Source organism: Centroberyx affinis, unplaced genomic scaffold (genome assembly GCF_046629955.1).
Source record: "Centroberyx affinis isolate AG114_WGS23_722 - 3 ecotype Tasmania unplaced genomic scaffold, CSIRO-AGI_Caff_v1 ptg001856l_1, whole genome shotgun sequence".
Lineage (NCBI taxonomy): Eukaryota > Metazoa > Chordata > Actinopteri > Beryciformes > Berycidae > Centroberyx > Centroberyx affinis.
Window position 1 is genome coordinate 139030 of NW_027280234.1, and position 22372 is coordinate 161401.

General features: G+C 44.2%; 1 protein-coding gene across 1 annotated transcript in view; it reads right to left on the minus strand.

Moving 5' to 3' along the window:
* Positions 1-22372, minus strand: part of gabbr1a (gamma-aminobutyric acid (GABA) B receptor, 1a) — a 33849-nt gene that overhangs the window by 9548 nt on the left and 1929 nt on the right. The window contains exons 2-12 of the mRNA XM_071529970.1: positions 18894-19028; positions 15170-15340; positions 14175-14276; positions 13812-13877; positions 13387-13578; positions 10159-10404; positions 9247-9310; positions 8218-8295; positions 3865-4015; positions 1758-1890; positions 419-535 (exon numbers count right to left, since the gene is read on the minus strand). Of these exons, the coding sequence (XP_071386071.1) occupies positions 419-535; positions 1758-1890; positions 3865-4015; positions 8218-8295; positions 9247-9310; positions 10159-10404; positions 13387-13578; positions 13812-13877; positions 14175-14276; positions 15170-15340; positions 18894-19028 (1455 nt within the window). The remainder of the gene's footprint in view (positions 1-418; positions 536-1757; positions 1891-3864; positions 4016-8217; positions 8296-9246; positions 9311-10158; positions 10405-13386; positions 13579-13811; positions 13878-14174; positions 14277-15169; positions 15341-18893; positions 19029-22372) is intronic.

A 22372-nucleotide genomic window follows, 5' to 3' on the forward strand; every position in this document is an offset into this window, starting at 1 on the left:
GGGTATCAGGGGTCTGCGTGTGTGTGCGTGTTTGTGCCTCTGTGCCCAAATACTGTATCTGCGTCTGTGCATGCATGTATGTGTGTGTATGTAGGTGCATTCGCTTCATGTGTGTGTGTGTGTGTGTGTGTACTCATGTATTCCCAAATACTGTATCTATGCCAGTGTATGTCCAAACCCCCTTATCCCTGCGCTCTCACTACAGCTCGCCGTAGTGAACGATGCCGGCCTCTTAGAAGCTTATGTTACCAGGAAGCCTGTAAAGTTTAGAATGGCGGGGGAACTTTTTTTTTTATCAGCCGGCGCCACACATGCTGCAAGCCCTCCCTCCTCCCCCTCCCTCCCCTACCGAGACCTCAGAGGAGCTTATCCCTCCCTCCATCCCTCCCCAACCCTTCATCCATCCATCCCTACCTACCTTCTTCTTCTCCTTCTTCTCTTCCTTCTTCGTAAAGAGGGTGTGGACCCACCAGATCTTGGTGAACATGCTGCCGTACGCCAGGCTGAAGCCCAGACCCAGCAGCCACAGACGGAACTGGAGAGAGGAGGGATGAGAGAGGTGAGAGGAATGGAAAGAGGAGAGAGGAGAGAGGAGAGAGGAGAGAGGAGAGAGGAGGGGAGAGGAGAGGAGAGGAGAGGAGAGGAGAGGAGAGGAGAGGAGAGGAGAGGAGAGGAGAGGAGAGTTGGGAGGGAGAGGGGAGCCGAAATGGTCAAGGGGAGTTCAAAAAGTGAGAGGGAGGGGAGGTGGAGGGGAGAGCGAAGAGGTGGGATGAAGGGAGGAGGTGGAGGGAAAGAAAGAAGGAGACAAGTGAAGAGGAGACAGAAATTGGAAGAGGGAGAGAGACAGGGGGAGGGAGGTTGTGGACCGTTAAGCAGCAACGAAGAAACCAGAATTGAGGGAGACGGAGAGCATAAGGAGTCAGATTGGGTGATGAAAAAGTCAGACGAAAGAGAGAGAGAGGGAGAGAGACAATAAAAGTTTAAGGAAGACCGAGGGATTGGAGAAAGAGAAAAATGAGCCAGAGTGCAAGGTCAGAGGCAGAGTGCGAGAGAGAGGCAGAACAAGGCATGAGAGGGAATAACTGGACAGGGACAAAGAGCAGAAAAGCGACAGAAATGGAAATCTACCGCAATAAATCTCTCGCTCTCGCCTCCGCAACACAAAGCCTCAACATGGCTGACAGAAACATGCTCCCACTCCTCATTAGGGCTGGGTGCTGGCGGTCAGAGCTTTTTTTGGCACCGGCTGAATCACATCGGCACTACCGACTGCTAAAAATGTGTTAAAGCCTTCAGTGAAAAAGTTTGGTACTTCAGTTGTTTAATCTGACATCGGCGTTCATCCAATCACCATGCCTGTTCTAAAGCCTAACTGCTGATTGGCTCTCTGGGTGTCTACTCGCGACAGGCAGGAAAAAACAAACATGTCAGGGCGTCATGACACCTTCACCTAGGGCTGGGCGATAATTCAATACTATCGTTTATCGTTTTCCACCTTCAGTGGAATCGTATACCATACCATATCATACGTCATGATATGGTGATTCTGGGATATCATGACACACAACTCTGCTGTCTAAATTGATGATAACAAGGTGAAAAATTCAGTTCTGTTTGACATCACACCCTAACATTACCATTCGCTTCACTTCTGTCTCGCATGCCATGCAGACACACACAGTCTCTCTCTCTCCCCCCCCCCCCCCCCCCCCCTTCCCCTCCCTCTCTCTCTCTCTCTCTCTCTCTCTCTCTCTCACCTGGCAGACCACGGGGAACTGGGACCTGTGGACGTGGTGGCCGTCGATCCCCAGTGGGAAGACGGCAGCCAGAGCCATCATGCAGCCCACCGCTGTCATGTTGTTCAGGTAGGGCTGCGAGTTCTGGATGTAGCTGCAGCAGAGACAAACAGACATACACAACAGACACATTCAGATACGCTGACAGTTTACGTTCCTGCTTAATTACCTCTAAAGTTTTCCCTTAAGTCGAATCAAAGGTAAGAAAAACAAAACTATTACTTGCATGCCAGGGAAATGCCACGGATATATTCCGTATCTGCTGGCTCTTCTGCTTCATTTGGGCTATAACACTTCAACTTAACGCATTTAAAGTGAGATATCATTTTGCCATGGCAGTGCCAGTTCATCGTGGACGTCTTAAGCTCCTTATCCACATTTCCCTGCTCGGCAGCATGACATATTGATATCAGCCGGAACTTTGTAAATCTCTACTTTCATTTAAAAATCAAGCACTGTAGATTTGAGTAAAGCGTGGCTGTGGTAATCATGTTGAAACACTATATGTGAAGGTACAGACAGGGTTTAAAGGATAAAAGAGTAAAAGGCAATTACCATAATAAGAAATGTAATTAGTATCTGATAGAGAGAAATGTGTTTATTTAAATGCCACATCAGACACAATGGGAGTACTGCAGTATTCTGAGGAAGTCCAGATTCAAGACCTGTGTATTTAACACAGTCTGTGATTTACCACAACACCCACCCACCATGCCAGCGTACAAACACACATCCACATGAACACACTCATTTGGCCTCGTATGTTAAAGGCGAAATCCATCCTCGGATACTCTTACACTGTTAGATATCATCAATCTGTGATATTCAAAGCATTCCAGGAGTTATTTTATGATCAAGTGTTGTAATTTACTTTTTTGGTGTATCCGCTTTCCCTCAACTTCTACTTCAGTTAGCGACTTCCTACGTTTCCCAGAATGACTTCCTTCCTTTACTCAAAAAGCAACATGTCTACTGAGGCTTCTGTCTGTGGAGACATTTGTCTCTCTGCCTCTTCTATGATGGATTTCTCCCAGTATGATTGTTGAATGTCGGTGCAAAATGGTGAGTCTAGAAAGAAGCTCTTGCTCTTTGATTCCGAGGGACTGACACCAAAACCTGACATTTTCTGCTGATGTTTTAGATAGGTGAGAAATATTCTACTATAAAACTCCATTGTAGCTGCACTGGAAATATCTCAATGTGATGTCACATCATCTTAATTTGGACAGATATCTGAGAGAATAAGAAAAATACAGCGGCAAACAACAAAATGAGCCCAGAAATGAAAGACACTTCATTGATAGCTCTATTTTTAACAGTGTTAAAGTGGTGTAGGGTGGATTTCTCTTGTTTTTAAAGTGAATTGGTTATGAACTTTGGTTGCCTAACAAGGCAGTTTGTGGCAACTTGTTTTATAAAAAGTGCTTAGTGAATAAATTTGATTTGATTTGATTTGACTCACAGTGTTTTGGCTGCTGAACGCAGCCCTCGGTGAAATTGTGTTTGAAATATAATCAAAGCTGGACGAGGGCTTGACTGGCACATTGGAGCCAGCCAGATATTCCCAAAAGAACAAACTTCCCCAACTCCTAGAAAACTGCAGATAAGCTCACAGACTTATGGGACTTTAAATCACTTTGACCCAGGTCAAACATAAAAATATTGTATTAAAAAGGCATCAGAGATATACTGTGCTGGGTTCACAGACATGGATTAAGCCTAGAAATCCTACATCAAAAGGCATTTTTGAAAGGAGGTCTATTTGCATTTAGTCTAGGACTATGCTTAAGCTGTGACAATGAAACCAGCTGCTAGATTGCAAAAGCCACACCCAAAATCACTAACTTTGCAATCCTTAAACTCAAGAAGCAAAAGTGCTGTTCCATATTTCCATTAACCTTTAAACAGAGAAGGATTTCTGCTGAGCGCAGAAGTTTTTTCTTTCTGCACCACCCTGCTTCACATCATAAAGTTACACACATTCACACCTGGGCGCTCCAGTTAAGTGCCTTGCTCATAGGCCATTGATGCTCCATGTTATTCTTCCATCCATTCTCACTGAACTTACCGGACGTTGCTGTTGTAGATGTTGAAGGTGAGACAGACGATGCCCAGCAGGATGCCGAGGCCAGCGAAGACGGAGACGGCCGCAAAGAGCTTCTGAGACAAGAACCTGAACTCCTCAATCACCACCGTCCGGTCAGCCGGAGGCCCAGCGCCTGGGAGAGAGGAAGAGAAATAGAAAGACAAATAGAGCGAGACAGACAGGGAAGAGAATGAGAGAAAGAGAGAGAGAGACAGAGACAGGAAAGAGAGAGAGGGGGGAGAGAGAGAGAGTAAAAGACAGATGGGAAGGAGAGAGTAAGGAAGAGAAATAGAAAGACAAAGAGAGCGAGACAGACAGGGAAGAGAGTGAGAGAAAGAGAGAGAGAGACAGAGAGTAAAAGACAGATGGGAAAGAGAAAGTAAGGGAGAGATGAAGAGAAATAGAAAGACAGAGAGCGAGACAGACAGGGAAGAGAGTGAGAAAAAGAGAGACAGAGACAGGAAAGAGAGAGAGGGGGGGGGAGAGAGAGTAAAAGACAGATGGGAAGGAGAGAGTAAGGAAGAGAGGAAGAGAAACAGAAAGACAGAGAGCGAGACAGACAGGAAGAGAGTGAGAGAAAGAGAGAGACAGAGAGAGAGACAGAGACAGGGAAGAGAGAGAGAGAGTAAAAGACAGATGGGAAGGAGAGAGTAAGGGAGAGAGGAAGAGAAATAGAAAGACAAAGAGAGCCAGACAGACAGGAAAGAGAGTGAGAGAAAGAGAGAGAGAGAGAGAGACAGAGAGAGAGAGTAAAAGACAGATGGGAAGGAGAGAGTAAGGGAGAGAGCAAGAGAAATAGAAAGACAAAGAGAGCAAGACAGACAGGGAAGAGAGTGAGAGAAAGAGAGAGAGAGAGTAAAAGACAGATGGGAAAGAGAAAGTAAGGGAGAGATGAAGAGAAATAGAAAGACAGTAGAAGGGAAAGGAGTAAAAGAGAGAGTATAAGACATGGAAAGGAGAAAGGAAGGGAGAGGAAGAGAAATAGAAACACAGAGAGGGAAAGAATGAAAGAAAGCGAAAGGGAAAGGGAGGTAAGATAAAAAGAGAAAAAGAAAGAGAAATAAAGAGAGATAGAAAGGGAGAGGGAGAGAAAAAGGGAGTAGAGATGGTAAGAGAAACTCAACCCACACTGAGGATAATAGTGATTTTATAATATACTGCAGAAGATCCGCGACACACATGGCAACTTAAGATAAAGCGCAAAGAGGCAAAAATATAATCCCATGGTTGTAGAAAACAGAACTTCTGCTTTCTTAGATCAAATGCAAGTTTCATATGGATTCCTTTAATATGAATAACCGATTTTATAAATAAAGTGTGCTGAGGTCTCTTCTTCTACGCCTACAACAAGACTGGTAAAAAGCCAATAAATGTCAGTCAAAAGTATATGGGTGTCTTCTCAGGGGGGGAAACTAGAGAACTGACAGCAGAACATGGCTGCACCCCCAAGTGAGCTGCTGATTAATGGAATATGTCAAATATGAAAAAAAAAAGAGAGAAAAAAAAAAAGAAGCACTCTCTTTTCTCACTGTGGCATTTTGCTGACCACAACAATGTTTCGACAGAATTTACAAGCATCAAATTATAGAAGAGAACCTATCGCTGCAGTGAAGAGAAAACCTCGCAACTCGCAATTTAGATGTTTTTATTTTGCTTGCTGGAACGGAGTGTGCATGTGGCGATATGTGTGTCGATGAAGTGACATGACCTTTGGAGCTTTTCATTTATTGTTTTCGTATTGTGGGGCGTCGTGAAGCCCTTTGAGACTGTAACAGTGATTAAGGGCTTTACTAATAAACTTTGCTTGACTTGGCCTGTGAAAAACACTCAATACACATTTTGCAGTTTTTAAAATGCCTGAGCAAGAATTGGAAAATAAGAACACTTTGGACATATACATTTTCCTGCATTTTTGAGGTGCGGAAAGTTCAACAGAACTTATCGTCTGGCACTCATAGCCAGAAAAGTTGTTTTTTTAAATGCATTAAATAAAAGCACCATTTGCATTGATGCCACAGGTGTCAGAGACTCATTTGCAGTACATACTGTATATACTTAACACACAGGTTGACATCAACATAACTTGCACTCCTCCTGCTGCAGTAAAATATTGTTAATGACCAAGGCACAAAAAACTAAAATGTACAGCTGTATCACCAGTGATTCATACTTACAGTAAATTACAAATATGCATAATTATCACACAGAGGTTGAGCAACTTTGGTGTTAATTAAGAGTTGGAGCTTTAGGGTTTTAAAGAGCGCGTGTGGATGCTAGTATACGCTAACTACTCAATTATTCATGCTTGTATAGCTGTAAAAGAGAAGCATTCCTAACTGAGGATGGTTCAAAGTGGGGCAGATGGACTGGGAGCCTCTCTTTACGCTCAACAGCCTCTGACTGTCTGTCTGTCTAAATCTGGGATTGCCTGTGGATTTGTGTGTGTGTGTGTGTGTGTCTGCGTCTGTGTGTGTGTGTGTGTGTGTGTGCTCCTAAGTATGCCTACGTGCATATGTAGTTGTATGTATATATGCATGTGGGCCTATTTGTGTGTGTGCATGCATTGTCATATGGGTGCATGTGAGTGCAGTGGAGCATGTGTGTGTCTGAGAGAGTGTGTGTGCATGTCAGGGGAAGCAGAGCAGTAGTGTCAGCACTGTGTGAAGTCGATGTGTCAGATGTCAGAGGATAGTGTCAGAGTGTCGCCCCCCAAGGGTCGCGGGGTGTCAGGACGCCCCTCCTGCTCTGTTTTGATGCTTGTCAGCAGAGACGCAGCACCAGTCTGACTATGGACTGACGCTATAAGACTTTCTTTGAATATGTGTGTGTGTGTGTGTGTGTGTGCAAACCTACATCTGCACAAGTGTCCCACCAGGCAAGGAGACATTCAGTGCATAAAAGAGATATAAGTGTGTATTGACCCAAACTAGACACATGGACGTGTTGTAAATGGTACAACCTTTTTTAGAGTGTATATATGCATATGTGTGTGTGTGTGTGTGTGTGTGTGTGTACGTGCGTGCAATTGCATGTGTGTGTGTGTGCGTGTACGGTCCATTCAGTCAGTGTGTTTGCACCATTTAAACACTCCGTCCTTGATCAAGGAATCAGGACAGGGTGTTGCCATGGAGACCCAGCTCTATAACAGTTGCCACAGCGATTAGAAGGAGAGCTGAGCTGAAGTGGTTGTTAGGGCGACCGTAAAGAGAGTGAGAAAGTGATGGAGGGAGACGCCTAGTAAACACTGAGGAAAACAAGAGGAGGGGTTAAGTTGAAAACACCTAGGCTTACTCCACCCTGTCAGTGTGCAGCAAACCAAGCGCGCCCCTGTCAAAAAACTGTCTTCCCCAAACTGAGTCAACTCCAGAGAGCCGGAAATCATTATTTCCTCTTGACAAGTGGATGTCACCTCTGTCCTCATTTGGTTAACAGTACAAACAAAAATCTGTCTGTCAACTCAAACACACCTGCCAAGAAGGTAAACAAAACTCGCCTTTAGAAAGCAAGCCACTTTCACCTCTGCAGGTTTTAATCACACTGCCGCTGAGCCCGTCACACCGCAACGAGCCACAGCCAAGGACATGTCGCCTACATGCATACAGGTCACCCATCACTTGCCACTGATGCTGAACTGGACTCGCTACCCTCTTCTGGGTTCACTTAAGCCTCGGCAACAGATCATTTCCTTAAAAGCCTAAAAAAGGCGGCTCTCTACGGGCCCGACCAGCGTGCAGGATTGATTAGCGGCACAGTCGGTCCAGGCACAAGTGTGTCACCTCTCCGGGGAGGGATGGGCCAGTAAACAACCGCAGAATTGGTCTTGGTGGCTGAGGCAAATCAACAGTAATAGCTTTTTACAGCAGACTAGAATATGGGCAGTGTGGCACCCGAGTCTCAACTTCCCATCAGCAACGGAGAGAGTAAGTTCTGGTTTGTGTGACGCAAGCTCGAGCTTCTCTATATATAGGAATGATGTAAAACCAAAGTCCTATTCAGTTGTTAAGGTTAGCCAATCAAACTTAAGTGTTGCCCTACAATGGCTAAATATTAGCTTGCTGTGCATCTGCTCACACCAACATTTTAACACATGTTGGACGGTGGGTGCGCTGCCAGCTAATTTTGGGTGAGAGTCAGCATCCAAATGACTAGCTTTACTCAAACTAGTGGTTAGACATAATTCAGCATGATTACATACCATTTAAAGAGTGCGGAAGTCTAAATTAAGCGAGCCCTGTGAGGTCTAATGGGAAACTCTGCTGACTCACAGCATGACAGACACAGACAAATACAGACACAGGAAGCTGGACAAAGACGGTGTCATGAACTCCATCTCACCTATCCAAACATCGTTGCCAAACCAGGAGAGGTTTTTCTGAGAGCTGTCGTAGTAACCAATCTTCTTATAACTGCCACCTAGATGTTGGAGAAAGATAGAGATATAGCAAGATAGAAGAGAGATAAAGAGAGTGAAAGAAAGAGACAGATGTAAAGAGATAGACGAAGTGCAATTAGTACCGTTCGTCTAATTCTTTTTCTCCCCTGGTGTTCCTGGGCGATCATCATTTCAAGCAGCAGCAAACAATACAATCCGACTTGACAGAACTGAAAAACATTCATATTCATATTTCCGCCATTCAGCGATCGTTCCTCTGCTTTCGTATCATGTACTGCACAGAAACGCCACAATGAACAGATAAAGGAGAAATGAGTGATGAAAGGGTGCATAAAGAAGGACAAACAAAGACGTACCAAGGGGAGAAGGAGAAGGAGAAAAGGGAGAGGAGAAAAAAAAAAGGAGCTTATGTGGCAGTCTTGACCAGGAATACTGATTAGGTCCCAGAGCGATTCAGGGATTCAAGTCAGGTCGTCTCATTGTGGATGTCAAATTACCTCGACGCCACAACAGGAAATATGAGACAGAATGTGTGGGGAGAGGGAAGGGATTATAAATTCTCATCTTTTAGGACACCAAAAAGAACAGAGGTAGAAAATAATCCTCAACCTTATCCTGCGCGGGGAAACTCATTAAGTCACTGGTGACAAATAGGGTGCCATTTCCAGAAACAGCTTAAGACGAAGGCTCGCGCCCAATTAGACTGAAGCCTTGAGTCAACATATTTCTGCATCAGGCCCATTCGCATGTGCAATTATGGGACATTGAGACCAATTGCAGTGCAATCTCACTGCACCCCCCCAAAAAAAGAGGCTTTGCTCTGAAATGAGCCGAGAGCGGGAATCAATAAATAAACAATACAGTCAGCAATGATTTTTTTGACGGATGAGTGACATTTACTGTTCAGACCGGCTTCTGCAATACGGCGTCTGTGGGAGGACAAAAAGGGCCGAGATAACAGAGTGCTTTACCTTGCAGCTGCTCGATAAGAGTCATTGCCATCCTGGAGCCCTGGGCATCGAACACCACATGGCCCTAGGACACAGACAGGAGGAAGTTTCTTTTACTCCAAATAATTAACCGCTTAAATAAGCTGTAATTAAGAGAAATACATTCCCATTTAGAGCCTGGGGGAGGAGCTGCAGGGGTGGGAGGGTTACACACACCGGCGTCTTGTACCACTGGCCATCTCACATCTCACACATCTTTGAATTGTGTCAGTGTGAGATTAAATCCACCCAGAACCATTGCCCTAACACACACACACACACACACACACACACACACACACACACACACTCAGTCTAATTTGATATGTATTGCATGAAGTAATGTAGTGGTAAATCAAAAGGTTGGCTATGATCTGCTGTCAGTGGTCACCATATGATTACCAATACAATGTATTTTACTGGATATAGCCTGATATTATTCATAATGATGTATTTTATGAATTGCTATCAGAAAGATTGATATTGCTTTAAAAAGTTAGGTAAACTATTCTAACAAGTAATAGCAGGTAAACTGAGTTGGGTTGGGTTCACCCTCCTCTACATCCTTGATTGTGTCACATCAAACACTTTATTCTTCATTCTTTCCTTCCCTTCGAACCGTTTTACATTTACATTTGGTGATCCACAGTGACAGAATAAGTTTAAACTGCTTGATCACCAACATTACAAGCAACCAGTGTGCAATAAGAGTCTAAACCACAGCAGCCAGCCAGTCCAAAGATGTGAGGAATATTTCCATGACCCTACAATATTCATATTTAATAGAGAAGTGCTGGGTAAATTAATAAGAGCGGGGCATAAAAATACATTTTCATCATCATTCATCACCCTTCCCTTCTTTTTCCTCCCCCTCCTTTCCCCCCCTGCACTCACCGACACTCCCTCAAAGGAGCTGGTGTTGAGCGCCCGGTAGATCTCGGAGGTGATGTCATGGTTGTTGTAGTTGAAGTCCTCCAGGCGTCGGCCCTTGGCCTTCAGTGGGGCCACGGTCTTGTTGAGGGCCAGAGCCAGAGCCCACACTGCATCGTAGGCCAGAGGAGCCTCCTGAAACCCACCGGTCTCCTCGGGGTTCATCCCTCCCAGGCGGGACATCAACGCGGCCAGAAACTCCTGCGACGTCTGATTGGACGAAAAACAGGAAGAAACGGACATCAGGATCAGGAAGGAGTCCATGTCAAAGATTGTTTTGTCAAGGATTGTGTTCTTTCTGGCCAATCTGCCATGCAATATTTTTTTTCATCTATGGTTGATTATGAACACTAACTTCTTCTTTTTTAAAGCAAAGTGTTGACGCCAATCACCTTTACTACTTTTATTATTGTGTTTTTTGGTAAAGGAGAGAGGGAAAGAAACAATTGAGAAAGATCTGGCAGGATTCAATCCCTCAGGACTGATCTTTGGTCTCTTTTTTTTTTTATTTTTACTTGTCTGATTTCTCATCTGCAAATTGTTAATATGGTTTGATGTGAACCCACTTGATATCAATAGGATTTGACTGAACTGAATGTCTTCATCCTTGACCCAGAAACACCCTATATAAGGCAGGAGTGGACTTCAAATCTGTCCGAAAACTATTTTATGTCTTGAAATAAATCCTGCTCATAAATATCTCTCTCCTACTGTTGAATGTGACCCCATTGTTTTTAATAGATATCTGGTACAAGGATAATGCTGATCTGGGCGCAGCTCAGAGGCGGACTTGACCATTCAACTATCCTAGCTTCCACTTCACTAGAAACTCAATGCCTTATGTAAGAAGTGGTTTTCAAGTGTGCCAATTTGTTCCTTTTCTCACAGCTATACAACTGAGCCTTTTGGAATCATTTTTGTAATTAAAATAAACACCAATTTAACAAAACACCATCTCAGACTGAAAGCAGAGATACATGTGTGACAGGAGATAATTGTTGCCAATCTCTGTGGTCAATTACACACTTCCAGTTCAGTCATCTCATATTCATCTCATTGAAATTCCAAGCTTGGCATTTGGCATTTAAATCTGCCACTACCTAGTGAAAACACGCTGACAATGTGCTATTGCAAACCCTGCAATATTGGCACACTGTCTTCATCTGAGCGCTCTATCTCGGAGAAATATGCCAATTCTAAACTTGGAAATTGAATTTGAATAGACTGACTATGACGGGAGTGGTGGCTGTAATTCTTATCACCCGTTGAGCCGCACGTCAACAGCTAAATCAGCAGGTAGCGGCAGGTACTGTATGAATATAAACAACAGCTGCTGATGAGGTGCGAGGGAGGGGTGGGGGGGGGGAGGAGAGGGGGGTGCGGAGGGGAGGGGAGGGGGGTGCGATAAAGGAAGGGATGAGGGAGGGATGAGGAAAGGGTAAGAAGAGAGGGAGAGGGAGAGGTGGGTAAACAAGAAGAATGAAAGGATGATCCGTGAAAGGCCAGCAGAGTCAGAGAGGGTCGAACAAAGGGAGAGGGGGAGAAAGGAAGAGACAGTCTGAGCGGATTAGAGGTGAACAGAGGGGAGCGGTGGGCGAAAGGAAACAGAGTGGAAAAAAAACAGTATCTGAAAAGCAAAGGAGTGAGGGGTTGGACCAGGGGAAATTAGGAAGGATGGTGTTAAGGAAGAGTGTGACATGACGATAATTTAAAGTAATAATCTGTGACATTTTTATATGAATAAATTTCCGTTTTGCCGCTCTCTATCACTGGCTGGTACAACACAATGGTGATTCAACCTATATCCAGTTCATGAAGGCTTTTACTTTTACTGCATTCACTGTTCTTTTCAGGGGAAAATCCTCTGCCGCACAGGAAGTGATGCGTTTTATGTTACAGGAAGCAGCAACAGCGGTTTGTTTGGAATAAAACAGAAAGAAGAAGAACTGGGTAGTTGAGCATGAGCAGCGATAGCCACCATGGCTGAACAGACAAAGAAAAGAGCGCCACCTACAGAAACTCAAACTTCATCGATAGAAAATCACATCACATCTGCAGATGATTGATAGCGTTGTTGATCAAAACCAATGAGTCAACAATTACTTTGCCAGGAGATTTCTGGCTTTTAAAACTGACTTTCCTGGAACAAAAACTCGCCGCTCATTAACCCTCCCTCTACTACTACTGGCATCTTCGTTCTCAAGCCAAAAAAAAACGAATGACAAAGCAGTATTATGATTACTAAGTATGCACTGATATGTTTTTTTGAGGCCGATACCGACAACCATTACTCTCCCACCCACATCAGCCGATACCGATACCAATATGCACTTTTGTAAGAATCTTAGTACAAATGCAGGTGCAGAACAGGTGAAGCTTTTCAGAAAGGCCTATCTTAATGAAGTGTTTTTTAAACAAAAGACCATGTTATTTTTATTCTGTTGCTAATTTGACAGTCGTATTAAGTCAGTGGCTCTCAACGTGGGGTCCGGGGACCACCAGGGGTCCTTGGGGGGGTTCCAGGGGGTCCCCAGCAAATTGATGAATTGTTAAACTTCACCATTATTTCATTTACAAGAAGTTAATGTTATTAGAGAAAGTAGAAGAATGACTATTTTGATCATAGTTTCACTGTTATCTCTCTACCTACAATACAGATAGTCATGCAATTCTGGACAAAATCATATCTGACAATAAAAATATTCTCAGATTTGGGTCCGAGAGACAAAATCAAATGGGGGTCTGTGGCTCTAATATGGACTAAATTAGGGGTCCTTGATATGAAAAAGGTTGAGAATCACTGTATTAAGTGACACACTCCTAGGTAAAAAGGTCATAAAAATGCCAATCGGCAGTAAAAAATAATATCAGACTGATACCGATATTGCTTTTAAGGCTGATATTGGCCAATACCGATCATGCATCCCTAATTATTACAGTATTTTGCATTGATATACAATATTACCTCTTCACAAGACATTTCTGTTGAATCTCTGCTCTAATTTGCTTACTTGTCTCTATTACGAAAATGTGACTTTCTTACTTGTGTCGATTACAGGCCACCGTAAGCTGTGCCAGAGACAATTCCTTGGTCATCAATAAAAGTCATAGATTACTTAATGCCCCTTTAATATAAATATGATTATTAGAGAGGGCGAGGATGACAGAGCTCAGTGTGCTCGGGGTTCCTACCAGGTTGGAGGCGCCGCGGACAGTCTCGGGGTTCAGCATGACGATCTCCGTGGTGACGTGTCCCTCCACGGCCTCCGTCATGTTCTCCACCGTACAGTTGATAGCCGGGTCTTTGATCTTAAACCAGTTGTCCGCATACCAGCCAATCAGGAACCACACATACTTCTTCCCATAGAGCTTCTCCTTGAACACCTGCAGGAGCGAGGGAGGGGAGGAAGGAGGGGTGGCAGGGCGAACGAAGGGAGGGAGAGAATGATGAATACTTATGAGGAGAATTTATTCCCTGAAAACAAGAGCGTATTGTATCGCTGCCAAACGAGAAAATTAATTCGGACGTTCAACCAGCTCATTACAGAGCTCAATTTCTGCTAATAGCCAGTGAGGATCTGCCTATTGGGATCAATCGAGCGGGATAAGGCACTAACCTCACAAAACACCTTCCTGGCTTCAGTCTCATAAAAGAGTCCCACGATGATCCTCGCATCCTGGCGCTGCGTCAAAAAACACGAAAACAAAGCAAAAAAAAAAAAAAAATGCTTAGTCACATCAACAGCAACAACATAACTCCACAATAGCACAGCTTGATATAGCAGCGCAGCGTGCCAAAGTTCCTGCTACTTCACAGGACGGCACGTACCGCTGTTCGGGAGTTGCTAATTAGCATGGCGCATTAATTTCCTCTATCAAATCGCCTCTATGCTAATGCTATCGCGCGCAGCTGTGAGCCGGGGGAGGAAGGAGAGGGAGAGAGGCGACCAGCAGCTGAGGTGAATTTTTAATCAAAGCACCTTGAGGTTCTTGACAGCGACAGCCGGGTCGGTGAGGAAACTCTGACGAACGCTGATCTCGATGCCTGCCTCCTTCACCCTCTGCTCCAGATCATCCAGAGTCTGCGAGATGAAAGGCAAGGACAGAGGGGGAGAGAGAGAGATAGAGACGGGGTTAAGAGAGGCAGCCAAACAGAGAGACAGAGAGGCGAAGGGTTGAGAGCACGCGTGTGTGTGTGTGTGTGTGTGTGTGTGTGAGAAAGACAAAAGAACAGCAACGACGTCCGAAGGGAGAAAAACAAAGGCGCGGGAAAAATCTGGGGGGGAGGGTGGGGGGCAAAAAATTTGAAGTGAATATCAGAAAAATCGAGAGAGTAAAGCGCAAGAAGAGCAGGATGGGAGAGAATAGATTTTTAGACAATGGACAAGAATGGAGGGAAGAAAAGAAGAATGTGAGAGGGGAGAGGAAAGAGTGTGTGAGAGAGGGATCATTAACCTCCATTACAGGAACCAACCCAAGTGCCACAGTATCGACCGCTGGGCCTGGGAGAGAGGTATTGCTTGATCAATATTTCTCACAACCAATATTCCAACAAATTACTTAAAAAAATCCTCCATCAATTGCCAGGAGAGAATGCTTAAAGGAGTATCGCGTGGCCTGGGAACACAAGAGCAATCACCCACTCACACACACACACACACACGTATACACACACACACACACACACACACACACACACAGAGAGGCAGGCAGGCAGGCAATCAAGCAAGGCAAGTTTAATGCAGGCGTTCACACATCTGAACGCACACACACTCACACACCTTACCAAAAAATGAGAGGCCAAAATCCAGGACATACAGAACAGATAAAAAAGAGAGTGAAAATTGAAGAGCGAGATAAAAAAAAAAGAGAAAGAGAGAGAGAGAGAGAGAAGAGAGAGTGAGTGATAAAACGAGGGTGTAAAATTGAAGGTGAGTCGAAGAAGAAGAAGAAGAAGAAGATTAGAGCTACTGACTGAGGTGAACACTTCGGTGGTCTGCTGGATGGTGGCGATGCGGGTCCACTTCCACTTCTGGAACAGCTGCACCCGGGTGGGGTTGTGGAGGGTGGCGGACGGGTGGGTGCGGAAGAAGGTGGGGAAGCGCTGACGGTTGGACAGAGCCGGTGAGCTGGAGCCGTAGGACAACTGAGAAAAGGGTAAAACACGGGATAGGGAAAAAAAAAAAAAAAAAAAAGGGGGTAAAGAGGGACAGAAATGGAGAGAGAGATTGGGGGGGAAATATGGATGAGGTGGAGGCAAGAGGACCAAGGGATGTAGGGATGGAGGGGTTCAGGGAGGAGAAAAAGAGAGACACAGAGAGAGATATCGTGAAAAAAACATATATATATATACTTCTGAAGGTCCTACCAGGCATCAGTAGTAAACAGACTTCAATCAAAATGTATTCAAATCAGGAGTTTTTGTGTTCCTTCTCTGTACACAGAGCTCTTTGAAGGCGACTGGTTCAAAAAGCAAGCAACAGAGAGAAAGATTGAAAGAAATGCAGCAACAAGATACAGAACCAGAGAGACAATCTCTATTTCCTTTTTCTTGTTTTCATCCACACCCACTTTGCATCCCTCCCTAAACCCTGTAATTTTAATAAAAACACCGCATGTTTAGAGTTTTCTCATGAATATATCGCCATGAAATTGTGATGGGACTTTCTGCCACGAGCAACAAAAAAATCTAATTGTTGTTGTTACAAACAGTAGCCACCGTGATGATATGTTTCTTTCAGTTGGCTCAATAGTATTTGAAATCTCAGGCTCGATTCCCACAAAAAAAAAAAAATCCTTCTGGTGGAGAGCAGACTGGTAAGTTGTGTGTCCAAAGTAGTGGGCAAGGGAGACGGTGGAAAATGCCAAAGGAAACAACTTAACAACTATAGAATCTAGTAGGGATGACTGTTCATCTAACAATTCATTTGCCAATGACATATGAAGATAAAACCCTACACAGGTTTCCTTTAAAATGAGAAACACAGTGTTTGGGGAATCATTACAGATACACACTCTCATCTCAGCCCCGCCGTGTTCAGAGCATTGGGACGTTCACCATAGGGAGTGAAGGGGGGGGAGGGTGGTGATAGATGTCAAATGTCATGTACGATACGGACTCCCCGCTCTAACAAATCCCCGTGCGCACACACAGGTAGACGAAGGCATCAATACGGGTGATAGGAAACAATACAGCTAGTGACAGCTGATATGGGCGCTGCTGGAGAAAACAGCAACAGTATCGACGGGTGACACAAGCTCAATCATGAGAAACATACGCTCAATAATAGAGGCAACACTTATATATAACATACATGTACACACACGCATAAGCACACAGACAAATATAGATACATACATACACAGAAGTATCACTGTTGGGAGAAAACATATTTCCAAAATGTCAACCTTGCAGGAACTAAGAAAAAACCGCCTTGTTCAGTCTTTCAAATATGGGTTTTGAAAGGGTTTCTTAAGCATCAAGGGTTGTATAATTTGCTCAACCATGTAATCATTTAACTGCAGTCAAAACATGAAAACCACCAAAATTAGTGAGTTACGAGGTTGTCACACGACACCATCACAAAACACACACACACACACAAACAGAGTGACAAAATTAAAATAGAGCAAAAACTACGGGGGCAGAAATAGACTGATGCAGCAGCGCTCTGTGGGAGACAGGCAAAGTTCCACATTGACGCTTTCCAAAGACCACAAACAAAACAATATCTTTCGATTCTCGCTTCGCCTGTTCCTCCTTAGCCTTGTAGTAGTAGATCAATGCCCGTCTACGGCTTACAGTGCCTTTACAGAAGGCGATGGGAGATCAAATTAACACTGTGCCAAGAGGAGGCGATCGAGAGCCCCTCCTTGATCAGCGTCCAGAAATGGATGTTGCTTTTGCCTTCCCCGCTCTCTGATGAGCTTGTTTGACATGCGCGGAGGCTCCTGCAGGCAGAACGCATACAGAAATAATTGAGTGTGGCGGTTAGGAGGTTGTGCCGGTGGTGGCGTATAGTAAAGAGAGACAGATCCCTTTGTGTGAGGGGAGAATCGACAGCTCCAATTGAGGGAGCGAGGCGGAAACGAAGAGTGGGAGATGGAAAGAGAGACAGTAAGAAAGGAGAGAAGGTAGCAAGGAAGGGAGGAAGGAAATGGAGCAGACCAGCTCCAGGCATCGGGAGCAGACAGAGAAAAGAGAAAAGTGAGGAAACAAAAAGTCAAAAAGTGGGAGAGAGTTTTAATGATGAGGAAAGAAAGACTGGGGAACAGAGAAAGACCGGAAACGAGAAAGAGGGGCAGAGAGATACCAGCCACTATAACTGGCTGTTCTCGATGACTAATCTCTGGATGAAACTTGAATTATGGGACAAAACTAATTAGCAGAGCACCGGGAGTGACAGACTGTGTGATCAAGAGAGGAGGAAGAATGAGATAAACAGAAAAATAGACCAAAGATTGAAGAAACAAAAAAGCAGCAATACCATATAAAAATAACAGTAGCAGAAGATGGCATCAGTTGCTGGCTCAGAGTGTTTATGTTCATATTAAATCTATTTGTCACACAGTATATCTATTGTCGCACTCTATGTGATGTTCTGCAGTATGTTTTGTCCTGCACCTAGCTGTCAATACTGTATTGTGTAGCTGCCTTGTAATGTGGCTTCACCAATTAAAGGGGCTACATGGAGTAATTTAACATCAATAAATCATTACCGCGTTAGTTCTGAGACATTAGTATAATTATTATAAACAAACCAGACCATCACCGAGAAGACTGTCAGCCTCTACTCTGCATTTTACATTGTGTGCCACTGGGTCGGATTTAGTGGGAAATCTACTATATCGCTTTATGGCACAAAAGCGCTGTTCTTCTAGCACAAACTGAGCTAAAGCTTTCAGTTTGTGAAAGCATATTCACTGTCATCAAGGGCTGTTATTGGCTCTTCTCCCTTTTCTTGCTCTTCAAAACAAACGTACACCAGAGAGGGGAAGAAGGGACAAGTAGCAACATCCTTTCTGTGACAGAACGCAACAGGGTTTATGGGAAATGTGGCCTTAATTTTGAGAAACACTCATACTAATAATACCACTGGCATGAGGCACAGTCTCCCAACTGTCTCGACCACGGTCTCATTTGTTTACAGTAATTATACCAAGGTATCACAATTAATTTGACAATGATATATAGATGTTTAAAAATGTTCCATTTAGCACATTTAACCAGGTCATATTCCCTCAAGCACCTTTTGTACTTGGCAAAGTGAAGCCATTCTGATTCTGACTGCAATGCGCCCTTGATGGGTGTGTTTCCTCTTGTTTTTGTTTGTTTGTGTCCTTTGCTGCTCTGATGAAAAGCTCTGATTTAACTATAAGTTGACATGTTACTTAGCAACAGCTATGGTGCAGGGCGGTGGGGTTAACATGTTTGTATTGTGTTGTATTTATTTCTTTATTTGCACAGTGAAACAATCATTCTACAAGACAGAAAACGCATGTGAAGAAAACTGTGCAGGTGAGATCAAAAAACTCACCTAAACAAGACAGATAAAAGAAAGTAATAATAAAGCAATTTGCATCAATAAAATAAATGGAGCTATGGAGCAGGGCGGTGGGGCTAACCTGTAACCTGCCACTGTAAATGTCTTAGCTGTGTGTATCCAGGTCTCTGGGTGCAAATAGGGAAAGAAACTCACCACTATGAGGTTCCACATGCGGGCGGCTTCGGCCACCAGGGTGGAGACGCCGCTGCAGCCGGGCATCAGCACGATCTTGATGGGCTCCGTGTAGAGAAGGTCATACAGCAGCTTGGTGGCTTCGCCTGGGTCACACTGGAAGGATGGAAGGATCAATGCATCGACGTATTGATGGATGGATTAATGAATGAATGGATGGATCAATGGTAAGCGTCAGGAACAATGAGAAATGACGTGACAGAGACGAAAAAACAGGGATAGAGGGGTAAACAGGAGGAGAGAGACGGACATAGAGGAGTCACAGGGGAGAGATAAGGGTGAGGGAGATAGATGGACGGTGAGTTGGGTGGAAAGAGAGAGGGAGAAGACGGGGTGAAGGAAAGGAAGAGACGAGAAAGAGATGGAGAGGGATCGTAAAGGGAAACAGAAAGAAGAAAAGAGAGGAGAAACAGAAGTAGCAGGGGGGCGACAAAGATGCAGATGGAAATGTGCAGAGAATTTGGGAAGAAGAAAAGGCAAAAAGTTATGCACAATAAACATCAGAATTCACTGTGCATCATCCAAACACAGCACACTGTCCAAATGAAAAACAAAAAAAAAGAAAACAGATCCAGAGATATAAAAAGACAGACTAAACAAAGAGAGCCCAACAAACACAACAGCAGCCATCACAAGTCATTACAACCCTCCAATAAAGCCATTTACGGCGTGTCTGGGTGGCGAGAGCGAGGCTGGAATGATCCATCACTGCTCTGTCAGCCAGATTACCGATAGGCCGTCAGCGTCGCAGTGCTCATCAGAGTCACAACTAAACCGGCCTGACACGTCTAATGATGATTCAGAGTGGAGGAGGAGATACGGCTCTCCAAAACACACACACACACACACACACACACACACACTTTCACATACGAAAGATACACTCCAGATGAGTGTCACAAACAATCGCACCGCAGCTGACGGTAGCAACAACCAATATGGCTCCTAATTGGGATGTTTGTCTCGGCAGGAGAATTGTCTCTTTGAGGAGGGGCTGTGATTTTTCTGAAGTGTTAATCGCCGCTCAAGACTCGAGAATATGTGCAATAGCTCCTTAGTGATTGATGTTTTTTCCATTAAGTCTAGATTGGGGGGAATTATAGTGGTGTCATGTCATCGTGGAAACAGTGAGTAGGGAAAATGTTTACATGCACACTAATAATTTGATTGTAACTCAATTAAGGCAATACTCCGCCATTATCTGTTATCTTAATCGGGGTTAGGTCATAATTAGAGTGAGCATAACCCAGTGTTAACACAACTCAATTTCGAGGCATGTGAACGCCATATTCAGATTTCATATCATTATTATTTTTTTTTTAAGTGTGCAATCATCAAAAAGTCACCAGAAAGGAGAGGAAGTGCTGGGAACGCTGGTTCTTGCGTCGGTTGTACAGACCGATTATTAAATGAATCCAAAACCAAATGAAACCAGGTTATTAGAGGAAGGTGTTAAGCTGATTACACATTATCATTAATATTGATATGGGAAGCAGCGTCACAATATTGATGTAACCTTGGGTTAGGCAACTATGTGCCATGGAAGACCAAGGCCAAGAGTGTGTTAACCGGTGAAATCAGCTGCTGTAGTGTTCGGTTGGAATAAAAACCTGCAGACTCTTGGCCCACCACGGCTCACGGTTGCCCCTGTCCCTGGTGTATCTAATTGCTGTGACAACATCTAGTCATCGAGATACAGACTGACGCACAGAGGCTTTTACATACTGTCTTACCCAAAGGTTGTTTGTGTTCTCTGTCACTGATGTAGCTGTGGGTTGGCTGCATGCTGAGAAGAAGCTTGTTAGCTTTCTTGTGTTATCTGTGATGGTTTGTAACTATACTCTGGTGAGCAGTAGTATATTGCATATATTGTCTTTGAATTTTTTCAATCAATTATTAAATTTATCAACCAATCGCTGTTACTGTAACTTAAGAAATGAAACCAAATCTGAGCAGTAAGAAAATGGGAACATGGTGTGGTAAGAGGTAAAAAAGAACCAGGTCTCCCTTATGAGGAAAAAGAAACCAAAAAAAAAAAGAGGAAAAATAGAGGTGTTGGCAGGTATGCAATAAAGGCTGAGGTATCTCTTCTATTCTTGGAGGTCTGTCTTGTACAACCCCCTGGGGTCATCACTATTTCCACTCTCATCTCGACCCCCCCATCACACAGAACTCATGGGAACGCCTGGATTGACGGCCATGACACACACACACACACACACACACACACACACTTTAGTGCAGTGTGCAGTGTACGCAACCATAAAAGTGCAATGGTACAGCTATCATTACCACATACACACACATGCAGACACATACACACACACACACACGACATTAAAACCACCACTGCTGGCTCTGTCCTTGGTGCTGAAATTCCCCAAACCAATATCAGCGTCTATGTTAGCATGCCTATGAAAGCCTTTTCCAATCAGTCGAGCCACTGCCTGCGAGAATCTTTGAAGGGAAATGAAGATTCCCTGGGAAGAATGGGAGAAGACACTGGCTCGTCTTAATGCACTCTCTAATTACACTCCAGATTGAATAATATAAAGGGAGTGTGAAGAGAGAATAAGATAAGGGCCTGGGGGGGGGAGCCTATGTATTGAATCTCAAAGCCTGTGTAGCTACATCTCCTAATTTCCTCATAATTACACCCGGCGCCCCACTCCAGGCTCGTATGCCAGTGGACATGCGTGAGGACTGGTGATGAATACTGTCGATGCCACACTGGATGGGAAATCGTGTCCCAGCTGCCAATTAAAATAAAGGACGGAAGTGAGGAAAGCACCTCGTCTCACCACTTCTCTGTACCTCCACTGTCTCACTCCATCACTGTTAATAATTGATCAAAGTTTGCAGTCTCCGCTTTGATATATCCATGGCAACGGTCTGTGCGTAGGGTGTGTGTGTGTGTGTGTGTGTGTGTGTGTGTGTGTCTGTACGTGTGCGCGTGTGCTTGTGTACGCGTCTGTCCGTGTGTGTGCAGACCTCAGAATGCTGTAAATAGTCTGATGCTGTCGCCAGAACAGCCGCAGAAGCAAGCCGTTTCCCCTACCACAGGCTATCTGCATCCATTAAAAGGACAGGCTAGGATTAAGTGTTCAGCTTCATGAATATTGTATAATGTTGAACAAGCTGAGGACATCACTTGATACCCCAAATCTTAATGGTCACATATTGCTGTGTGTTCAGGCTCCCTGTTTGACGATTCCAAGTCAAAGTGAGCTCAAACTTTACTACTGCCTCTCTCAGATCTCAGATACTGTTGTTAGACTTTAAACACGCAATCAAAGTTCCTCTTCATGATAACAAATTCAGGTCAAGACGGTCTGCTGCATAATCCCGCTTCTCCGGCCTTGATCTTGAGACACAAGTAATAAGACAAACAGAGGGCCGGTTACGCTCTTGTCTTAATCTGACGATTAAACAAGGAGATG